This window comes from Henckelia pumila, chromosome 1 (genome assembly GCF_033568475.1).
Source record: "Henckelia pumila isolate YLH828 chromosome 1, ASM3356847v2, whole genome shotgun sequence".
Classification (NCBI taxonomy): domain Eukaryota; kingdom Viridiplantae; phylum Streptophyta; class Magnoliopsida; order Lamiales; family Gesneriaceae; genus Henckelia; species Henckelia pumila.
Window position 1 is genome coordinate 58,363,450 of NC_133120.1, and position 11,887 is coordinate 58,375,336.

General features: G+C 37.4%; 1 protein-coding gene across 2 annotated transcripts; it reads left to right on the forward strand.

The window, feature by feature from the left end:
• Positions 1–253: 253 nt before the first annotated feature.
• LOC140884190 (probable magnesium transporter NIPA1) lies at positions 254–10,616 on the forward strand. Of its 2 annotated transcripts, none has more exons than XR_012150591.1 (9): positions 254–542; positions 648–833; positions 1,854–1,910; positions 2,212–2,302; positions 2,390–2,550; positions 3,127–3,254; positions 3,347–3,484; positions 3,606–3,971; positions 9,188–9,259. XR_012150591.1 is itself a non-coding variant. In XM_073290862.1 (9 exons), exons 2-9 carry the CDS (start codon positions 707–709, stop codon positions 10,242–10,244), a joined length of 972 nt encoding a protein of 323 aa, XP_073146963.1. In that variant the 5' UTR covers positions 254–542; positions 648–706; the 3' UTR covers positions 10,245–10,616. The 2 variants fall into 2 exon arrangements, 1 of the variants encoding a protein (XP_073146963.1); XM_073290862.1 differs by lacking the exon at positions 3,606–3,971 and adding an exon at positions 10,068–10,616 and having other exon boundaries at positions 9,188–9,280.
• Positions 10,617–11,887: the final 1,271 nt, after the last annotated feature.

The following is an 11,887-nucleotide window of genomic DNA, read 5'->3' on the forward strand; positions in this document are numbered from 1 at the left end:
CTGTAATCTATTCAAAATCAAGTGAATATTAATAATATTCTTTTTTGAAAATAAAATTGAATGACATTCCTCAATGCCTTGAAAATAAATATTACATTGACTGAGAGTCAAATTTGTGTGTGGAATCCTTTACATAACAGCTTGTTTAATTTGTTTGAGAGAGCAAGAAGTTGAAAACGCGGGATTGGGAGACAAGCTTAAATTGTGGAATGTAACGGACATGCCGTTTGCTTTCATTTGGCCTTCGTCTCTCTTTATTCTCTCCCTTCTATATCTGCCATTTTCCATTTCAGATTGATCGAGAATAAGGAGAGAGAATTCAATAAATTTTTCTTTATTTTGAAAAGAAGAAGATTATCTTTTCTTTTCAAGAAAGATTGGAGATCCTAATAGGATTTTACAATTCCAGCCTCAACCCATCTGTTAAAATTTCTTTATATGTTGTCAAAAGATTTCTTTTTCTGGGAAAAATAAAATTAAAATAAAAAAGATTGGAACTTTAAACATAATCCGGGTGCCCACATGCAAAGAAAGCCAAGAAGGTTTGGTTTTTCCCATTTCCTTGCCGAAGCTTCTTATTGGAATTCATGTATTTGATTTTTTTATTTTATATTTTGTGATTTTGATGTGTGGATTTTTCAGTGCAGAGGATATATTGGCTTTGGCACTTTCGGTAATTTGATTCTTTTCTCTCCATTTTTGATAAATGGTGGGAATATCAGATAACATCAAGGGACTTGTTTTAGCCATTTCTTCGAGTATTTTTATTGGGTCTAGTTTCATTATAAAGAAGAAGGGACTTAAGAGGGCTGGGGCTTCTGGAACTCGAGCTGGTACCTTTCTTTACTAAATATATGTTCTGTTTAATTATTTTGCTTTTATTCGTGAAATTAGAATGACTTCTTGAAAATTTGGGTAACCAAATATTGGGTGTGCGCGCGGATGATTTATATTAAATCATATGTGAAAACTACATAGAGGATTATAGAAAGAACATACATAGGTAACTGTCTTTGGCATTTAGCATGCTGTTGGGTAACATAAATGGATCACAAGATCACATATTAGACAACTACCTGACTGTCATGTATGAATTATAGAGGAAATTAATGTACGTATGAAAATAAATTCTCCGCGTCCGTTCGGTGTTGTCTTAAAAGATGGGTAGGCATGGGCTATTATCACCCTTCGTGCTTTTAGAGCTCATGTGTATTTGGCAGAGTCGATTACTTTAGCTTATGCATGTCAATAGTTATTAAAGGTGTAAGGCGTACTAAGCGTCACATCTGCGCTAAGGAATCAAGACACATGCTGAGGCTCACATCTTACCAAAATGAAATCAAATTTTTATAATTTAGAGTTAGATATACGATACAAGTATACATCAAATAAGAACATTACATTTCATTGACAAAAAATATAATCAATATGAATTAGTGAACACGAAAATATGAAATACTGTAACTTTGGGTTTCAGTTAAAAACACAATCTTTTTATTAGAGACGTGCTTACGATGCATGTTGATCCTAAGGTGCACTAAGACGGGTGCTTCATAGTTCAGGAATTGCCCCACATCGAAGGGCTCTACATTGGTTTATCCCTAGGAATCAAGACAATGCCTTGACCTTAGACATACGACCTCCGACCTTTTTAGTTTTTGTGTTAATATTACATCTCTCATCGATATTTTTGTTTTGCTCTGGTAAGTAACAGAAAAAGGGGTACTTGCTGTTAGAAAATGAGTTTGCAATGCTACTATGCGTTAGGATTTGGATTGGACCATATAAATTCAATTATTTTCGACTTTGTTTTCTCATGTTGTTTTATTGAAAAAATGATACTTTTTTACCAGGTGATGGAGGCCATGCATATCTGAAGGAACCTTGGTGGTGGGTTGGGATGATTACTAGTAAGATACATAACTTCTAAATATTCATCAAACTGGAATATGCAATGCATCTCTATTCATCCTTCAACAATTCCTTTACTCAAATAATTTCTTCTCATAGATATTCATTATATAACTATGTCTCATTCGTTCATGCTGCAAGTTTATGGCATTATACATCATTCAACTTAAACAAACCTGTTAGAATATTTTATAATTTCATTTTTTCTTTTTGCTATTTTATTGTATGCTGTAGACTTGGCCCGCAGCTAATAACATTCTTGTTGTTTGAATTTGACCCAATCACAATGTATATGTATAGTGATCGTTGGGGAGGGTGCTAACTTTATCGCATACGCATTTGCTCCAGCTATTTTGGTGACCCCCTTGGGAGCCTTAAGTATCATATTCAGGTGTGGTTACGATTGAAAAATTATCTTTCCGAAGCCAAATCTTGTTTTCTGGCATTGATTGAGATTTTCATGCAATGTACCATGCAGTGCAGTGTTAGCTCATTTTATATTGGATGAAAAATTACACCCGTTCGGTGTGGTTGGTTGTATACTGTGTTTGGTGGGATCTGTCGCCATTGTTTTACATGCCCCTTTAGAGAAGGATATCGAATCTGTCAAGCAAGTATGGCATCTAGCTACAGAGCCAGGTATTTGACGGTTCTCCAGAAGTTTGATTTAACTTGCCTAATGAGCTCCTAGTTTGAAGGTTACCACCTGTTCTTATAGTTTCTTATGGCCCATTTGATGTTTGTTTGGTTCTGTTGCACTTATGTAAGAACTTACATAACATAAGCTGAGGAAAATCGGATAGCCTAAATTCTCATCTCTCTTGCTGTTCTATCATTTCTTCTCTTGCACAATTTATTTCATCTTTTGAAGTTTAGGGAGCTCGAAATTTCTAGATAGCAATGAGGTTCGATCATTGATGGTCTTGTTGAATTAACTATATGGGCGAACCCATGCAACCAGTTGCATTAAGAGTAATTTTCATTTTTCAATATACGTTGAATGCATCTTTTGCTCCTTACAATTTTGTCATGTTACTTAGTTAAGAAGTATCAAACAATCCCCAAAATCAAAATCCTAATTGCTTTAATAGCGATAGTTGAATACTCGAATACTGTTGAGCTCAGTAGACTCTGCTCGCATTTACACAGTGACAGTCTTATATTTTTCATTTTTTTCCTCAACATCATTCAACAAATTAATCAAGAATTCAACAGGTTTTGTTATCTACACCTGCACGGTGTTGTCTCTCGCCGCCATTCTAATTTATTGGTTTGTACCTCGATATGGACAAACACATATGGTTGTCTACATTGGAATTTGTTCTCTCACAGGATCTCTTACGGTCTGTCCCATTCAAACGATGCTTTATTTGTTGTCGAGAAATCTTGGAGCCAACAGTTCTGATCACTACCTTTTGCCCCTTTTCATATGCAGGTTATGGGTGTTAAAGCAGTGGGAATTGCTTTGAAACTGTCATTCTCTGGATCCAATCAGTTTATATTCTTCGAGACTTGGTTTTTTACTATCTATGTCATCATTTTCTGCATTATGCAGCTGAACTATCTTAACAAGGTACATCATTTACCATTTAAAAACTATGCTTGTCTGCCTACAATTTATGAGCCATTTAAGGTGTTGCAATTCCATCCTTTTCACCTAAGCTTTTAATTGATTTGTTGGCTTGTTGGTGCAGAGGCATCTCCTTCATGTGTAAAAGTTTTTCTTGCCGGCACTGGAGTGCCAGAGATGGCGCTGTAGCGCCATGCTCACGCAAATGTTTGCATGGTCGTGGCGATTGGGCGAACAGAAATATATATTTCTGGCATCTTGTCTCAGTTTTTTCACTTCCACAAATGGAAAAACATAAACCAAGATTTTGACATATAGTTGGCAATTGAAACGTGTCGGCAAATGACACATGAAAAGCATTCATTAAATGCATGTTTATATATTCAATTATGGTTGGCCAAAGTGGACGGCAAGATTGAAATTCATAATGAATTTCCTTTCTATGTGTGTTCAGACGAGAATCCCTTACTATAAATAAGTGCCTCCGCTCGTCAGTTTTAGCATCTCATCTTCAGTTCATTTCTCGGTTTAAAGCATTTAAATACTTTTGAGTGCGTTTCTATATATATTTGTGAGATAGGTTTTCTTTTGTATTAAGAGAGTGTGTGTCTCTTTGGAAACACAGAGAGAGGTTGTAATTCTTCAAATATTTTAGTGGAATCTTTTGGTCTTACCCGTGGTTTTTATCCTAATAATTTCAGGGGGTTTTCCACGTAAATCTTGGTGTCTATTAAATTTTTCAATTTCCATAGTTTCTATCTCGTGATGCCGCACCTGGGACCAACAAGTGGTATCAAAGCCTTGGCATAAAATTTCTTAAAATTCTGAGTATGCTCTGTGGTTGCAGCTGTGACTGATCTTCCACATCAGAAAAGATTTTTTGAAGATTTTGTAAGGCAGGAATCTTGTAGTCAAGATGTCGGCAAAATACGAGATAGAAAACTTCAACGGTAGCAATTTTTTGCTGTGAAAATTGAAGGTGCAAACAATTCTAACAAAGGAACGTTGCTTGGAAGCTATTTGAGATAGACCGGCGGATGTCACGGACGATCAAAAGTGGAACGAGATGAATCACAATGCTGTTGCCAATTTGCACTTGGCTATAGCAGATGAAGTTTTGTCAAGTATCTCTGAAATAAAAAGCGCAAAAGTTATTTGGGAAACTCTGACAAAATTTTACGAGGTCAAGTCACTACACAACAAAATTTTCCTAAAGAGAAAGCTTTATACTCTTCGGATGGCGGAATGCTCATCGATGACTGAACATATCAACACACTGAATACTCTATTTTCCCAGCTCACGTCTATGGGGCATAAAATAGAGTAAAAAGAACGTGCGGAGCTTCTACTTCAAAGTCTATCAGATTCATACGATCAGCTCATCATCAATGTTACCAACAATATTCTTTCGGATAATTTAAATTTTGACGACGTCTTAACTGCGGTTCTTGGAGAAGAGAGTCGTCGAAGGAACAAGGAAGATAGGTTGGCAACATCGAAGCAAGCAGAGGCTTTACCGATGACGAGAGGAAGATTGACGGAGCGTGACTCCAGTGGGAGCCACAGATATGGTAGATCCAAGTCAAGAAGTAAGAAAAAGAATATTTACTGCTTTAAATGTGGCGGTAAAGGGCACTTCAAGAGAGAGTGTACGAAGAGCATCGATAAGGGATCTCAAGGAAATGTGGCCAGTACTTCAGGCGATGGTGAAATATTATTCAGCGAAGCAGCAACGGTTGCGGAAGGCAGACACAAATTTTGTGATGCATGGATTATGGATTCAGGAGCGACGTGGCATATGACGTCAAGGAGAGAATGATTCGATCAGTATGAACCAGTCTCAAGAGGATCTTTATTCATGGGAAATGATCATGCCTTGGAAACCGCTGGGGTCGGTACCATTAAAATTAAAATGTTTTATGGTACTATTCGTACCATACAGGAGGTACGACATGTGAAGGGTCTGACAAAGAATCTTTTGTCTTTGGGTCAATTGAATGATATTGGGTGCAAAACTCGTATTGAGAAAGAGATCATGAAAATTGTGAAAAGCGCACTTGTGGTTATGAAGACGGAAAAGGTTGCTGCAAATTTGTATGTATTGTTGGGGGAAACACACAAAGAGGCGGAACTAGCTGTCGCATCAATTGGTTCGGGAGAAGAATCAACAGTGTTGTGGCATAGAAAGCTTGGACATATGTCAGAACGAGGAATGAAGATTATCTCTGAACGGAAGCTATTGCCAGGGCTTACAAAAGCGACTCTACCCTTTTGTGAGTATTATGTTATCAGTAAACAACACAGATTGAAGTCTGGCACATCTACTGCTAAAAGCAAAGGCATATTGGAGTTGATTCATTCTGATGTTTGGCAAGCACCGGTGGTGTCCCTAGGAGGAGCGAGATACTTTGTCTCGTTTATTGATGTTTTCTCTAGGAGATGTTGGGTGTATCCAATCAAGAAGAAGTCAAATGTTTTCGAAGTCTTCAAAGTTTTCAAAGCGCGAGTTGAACTTGATTCTGACAAGAAAATCAAGTGTTTGAGGACTGACAATGGAGGAGAATATACCAGTGATGAGTTTGATGCATTTTGTCAGCATGAGGGCATCAAAATACAGTTCACGACGGTGTACACGCCTCAGCAGAATGGAGTGGTAGAGCGGATGAACAGAACTTTGTTGGACAGAACAAGGGCCATGTTGAGTACTGCGGGTCTACCAAAGTCATTTTGGGCAGAAGCAATCAAAACCGCTTCTTACATCATCAATCGTTCTCCTTCAGTGGCGATTGATTTGAAGACTCCGATGGAGGTGTGGACTGGCAAGCCAGCTGATTATTCTCGGATACATACATTTGGAAGTCCGGTGTACGTTATGTACAATGAGCAAGAAAGATCAAAGTTGGATTCTAAATCTAGAAAGTGTATCTTCTTGGGCTATGCTGATGGAGTAAAGGGGTTTCGCTTGTGGGATCCTACTGTCCACAAGCTTGTCATCAGCAGAGATGTTATCTTCGAGGAAGATAAAGTGAAGAGAGACAAAGGCAGACATAATTCATAAACTACTATTATTCAGGTGAAAAATAAGACAGACGAAGATCAAGTTTCTTGTGAAGCAGTACCAGAGCAAGAGGAACAAGAACCAATTGAGTCAGAGGTTTCCAAAGTGAGGCAGTCAACTCGAGAGAGAATACCACCAGGTTGGCTTTCAGATTATGTTACTTAAAGAAATATTGCATATTGTCTATTAACAGAAGATGATGAGCCATCGAGTTTCCATGAGGCTAGCTACTCAAAGCTCGGATGTATCCCTGTGGATGACAGCGATGCAGGAAGAATTGGAAGCATTGGACAGGAACAAAACTTGGGATCTTGTTACACTACCACGAGGAAGGAAAGCTATCGGTAACAGATGGGTCTACAAGATCAAGCGTGATGACAATAACCAAGTGGAGCGGTATCGTGCAAGATTGGTTGTTAAAGGGTACACTCAGAAAGAAGGAATTGACTTCAATGAGATATTTTCTCCTGTGGTTCGACTTTCAACAGTCAGAGTAGTATTGGCATTATGTGCGGTGTTTGACCTACATCTGGAACAGCTAGATGTGAAAACAGCATTTCTTCATGGAGATCTTGAAGAAGAAATCTATATGCTCCAGTCAGAAGGTTTTGCAGAAAAAGGCAAAGAGAACTTGGTTTGCAGGTTGAATAAATCTCTGTACGGTCTCAAACAGGCGCCGAGGTGTTGGTACAAGAGATTTGATTCCTATATCATGAGCCTTGGGTACAACAGACTCAGTGCAGACCCTTGTACGTATTTTAAGTGATTTGGTGATGATGATTATATCATTTTGCTGTTGTACGTGGACGACATGTTGGTAGCAGGCCCCAACAAAGATCGAGTCCAAGAATTGAAGGCACAGTTGGCTAGGGAATTTGATATGAAGGACTTGGGACCAGCAAACAAGATTCTAGGGATGCAAGTTCACCGAGACAGAAGCAACAGGAAGATTTGGCTTTCCCAGAAAAATTATTTAAAGAAAGTCTTGCAGCGCTTCAACATGCAAGATAGTAAGCCAGTTTCAACCCCTCTTCCTATTAACTTCAAGTTATCTTCTGAGATGTTTCCTAGCAGTGAAGCAGAGAAGATGGAGATGTCTCGAGTACCGTATGCATCAGCAGTGGGAAGTTTAATGTTCGCTATGATCTGTACTAGACCAGACATTGCATAAGCAGTGGGAGTAGTCAGTCGGTATATGGCGAATCCTGGACAAGAGCATTGGAGCACGGTTAAGAGAATCCTTAGATACATTAAGGGTATCTCGAATGCTGCATTATGTTTTGGTGGATCAGATTTTACACTCAGGGGCTATGTGGATTCAGATTACGCGGGTGATACAGATAAAAGAAAATCTACTACTGGTTATGTGTTTACAATTGCAGGAGGTGCAGTAAGCTGGGTTTCAAAACTGCAAACAGTTGTGGCGTTATCTACAATGGAAGCAGAATACATGGCAGCTACTCAAGCTTGCAAGGAGGCAATATGGATTAAAATGTTATTGGAGGAGCTTGGTCACAAACAAGAAAATATTCCTCTGTTTTGTGACAGTCAGAGTGTCTTGCACATTGCAAGAAATCCAGCCTTTCATTCCAGGACTAAACACATTGGAGTTCAATTTCATTTTGTACGAGAAGTAGTAGAGGAAGGAAGTGTGGACATGCTGAAAATCCATACGAAGGATAACATAGCTGATATTCTGACCAAGCCAGTTAGCACAGAGAAGTTTGAATGGTGTAGATCCTCAAGTGGCCTAGCAGAAACATAAGTAGCATGGAACGGCAAGATTGAAAGAATGTGTGGAGATGTGTTTGATCTCAATCAAATCTTCAAGTGGGAGAAATGTCGGCAAATGACACATGAGAAGCATGCATTAAATGCATGTTTATATATTCAATTATGGTTGGCCAAAGTGGACGGCAAGATTGAAGGAAATTCGTAATGAATTTCCTTTCTCATGTGTGTTCAGACGAGAATCCCCTAATATAAATAGGTTTCTTCGCTCGTCAATTTTAGCATCTCATATTTAGTTCATTTCTCGGTTTAAAGCTTTCAAATACTTTTGAGTGCATTTCTATATATATTTGTGAGATAGGTTTTCTCCTGTATTAAGAGAATGTGTGTCTCTTTGGAAACACAGAGAGAGGTTGTAATTCTCCAAATATTATAGTAGAATCTTTCGGTCTTGCCCGTGGTTTTTACCCTAATAATTTCAGGGGGTTTTCCACGTAAATCTTGGTGTCTATTAAATTTTTCAATTTCCATAGTTTCTATCTCGTGATGCCGCACCTGGGACCAACAAAACGTTGAGAAGACCATAATACGTCAAAACATACTAAATGAATTAAATGGAAAAAATTAACTCAACACTGAACCTTGTTTGAGAACAATGCAAACTTTGCCACTAATGTTCTCTTTTATGGTTTTCGCTCATTGAGCTGTAAAGCCACTGCAAAATATGATGGAACAGTTGCTACTTCGAAGCGATGGACAATGTATCTAAATACACATATGTTTGACAAACATAGTTAAATTCTGTAGTAATTAATTTTTTTTTCAATATCGGTTCTATGCTGTTACAATACTTGTATTTGTACACACTTGTGGCTGTCTGAAGCATTTGAAAGCTAATTCTTTTTTTGCCGTTGCAGGCATTGGACATCTTTAACACAGCTGTTGTTTCCCCCGTGTATTACGTCATGTTTACAACCCTCACCATCTTAGCTAGTACGATAATGTTTAAGGTAAGACAATATGTGCTTCATTTTCTAAAAGTTGATCTTTGTTTCTCTTCACCCTCCACAATATATTTGTGTTGGATTTGCATATTGTCCTGCAAAGTTCATAGTGAACATCAAGAACATGCCACGAACACCTAGATATATATTGGTAAATACAAACAATGAACCTTTCCAAATGGTCCTTGTACTATATCATATCCAGATCAATAATTATATAGTGTCCTATTAGTTTACGAACTTCATTGATCCCAATTAGGAAATTCCTTTATAAACATTTATCCTACCTTACACAAAAATTTACCTACTTCACTGAAGACAGGATATTCGCATATTTCAGAGAGATGAATTCTCTCTACCAATTAATCTACCTTAAGTTATTTGATATTGAACCAAACAAAAATCTTGACAGACTAAATCGAGGCTATCACTAATATTCGTCGAAGTCCAGGACTGATGTTGCACTATTATTATAAGAGGAAATGCAAATTTCATATTTGTTGAACTTATTCTCTAATGGGCAGCCCACATTTATGAAAATAAGTAATTTATCACCTTTAGTGTCCAAAACTATTTGCATTATGATTCTGGTTGGGGAGGTTTCTGTATTGGAGATAAACATTTTCGCTAAACATATATGCCATCTATTATGAATCTTGAAAACAAACACGCTTGGATCATGACTCATTCAACCATAGTTCTTTTCATAGCTGATCATGGCTTCTTTTGAATCTCTGGTTATGAGTCTCTTAAAATCTCGAGCTTATATGTGGCATTGGTTTAATGAATTTAGGAATGGGATTCACAAAATGCTTCACAAATCGTGAGTGAAGTATGTGGTTTTGTGACCATCCTATGTGGGACTTTTCTCTTGCACAAAACAAAGGATATGGGAGGTAGCCCAACGGTTTCGTCCCCGGTATTTCATCCATCGAACCGAGAGTTAAGCTCGAGGCACTCCGACATTTGATGTTCAGCGATGCTGTAGTTTGGATTTTACAAACATGATTGATTCGAGAGAAGCTTGCCGCTGCAGAGAATGAGATGAAACAATTTTGTTCATTAGAGAATCTGAATTTTGGACTAAAGGTGGTTTTCTGCACAGAAAATTTAAACAATCTTTGGGCATGTTCCCCCCCACCACCTATGTTCTGGACCATACGAGGACTAAGTGTAGATAAGTATTAGTTACATGATGGGACATATCATATGATCCTTTTGTAATTTATTCATGGGGTGTACACTAGTGCTGTCTTCTAAATTATAGAGCTCAATTTGATGAAAATTTCGAGGATTTAACTCAACCTAGCCTTTATCATGAGTCGCAGATATAATGTTTGTTTTTTTTCGTGGTGTTTATTGAAATTTATTATTTTATCGAAGCATGTTTTGCTGGGTATCATGAAAAAATATCAGGGTAGGTTGCTCTTTTCGAAACTGATATTTTTTATTATATACATCACCATCACGTCACATGAAGTGACACTGGGTAAATCGAATTACAAATATTATGCTTAATGTTGGTAGACTACGGAGGACGTTAATTATTTTGTTTATTTCTCACAAATCAGAATTCAATTTTTTTTAATAGACTTAATTTTCTACCAATTCGATTTAGACTGATAATTTGTTGGTTCCCGTCTTGAAATAAAATTAAAAATCTCCAATAAACGTAGAATGGAAACAAGAAAATAATTATAACGAAAATAAACTTTGGGTTAATTTGATTTTGATTATCACAATTAAATATTCAGTTCAAAGTCGGCGGTGAAACAATTGGACTCGGAAATCTAATAAGAGTTGTTTATTTATTTATTTATCTTTTTTTTTTTTTTACATAAAACATGTAATTTTATTGAGAGATACCAGTAATTACAAAATTTACTAGTCAACTAGAAAAATTCTCAGACATCCAACAAAAAAGCGCAGGGAAGAACACACAAATTTAGCTGAAGAGTGGACCACAACATTGGTCGTTCTTCTCACATGAAAGGGCAATATTATGTCCAAGTCCGAGAGTAGAGTAGTAATATCTTTTACACAAAGATCCACATAACTAAGATCACTAGTACGTTGCGTGACTGCTTATCATGTAATCATGACACATAAATTCAACACATAATCATGCATACCCGCTGATAATCTCAGTCAATACTTACATACCTTATTAAGACATTCCTAGAAGCCTCCATCTAGGTTCCAAGCATACAAGTCAATATAACCATGCATCATCTATTATGCTCTAAAAGCCTTAACTAAGCTATTACATACTCCCTAATCTCTATAGGGATCCAAAGTTATACTTGCGTCCGTCGTCAGCCTGCTGATAACGACTGCCCCGCAACTTGGGCACAACTCCGCTACGACTCCGGGACGCCTTCCTATCGCCCGATCCTCGACTGTTAGGTGACAGATGGTAGGTACTGGTTGGGGAATTGAATTAATGCTTCTGCATTTAATTCATGCGTAAAGGACGCGTAAAGGAGCTCTATAAATAGAGCTTCTTTCCCTTCAGTTTTATTATCCCTTCAGCTCTTTATTCTCTTCCTTTAGGAGCAAATACAAAGAAAAATATTGAGTGTTTTTCTTGTGTGAGTTAGAAAAATTATTTCT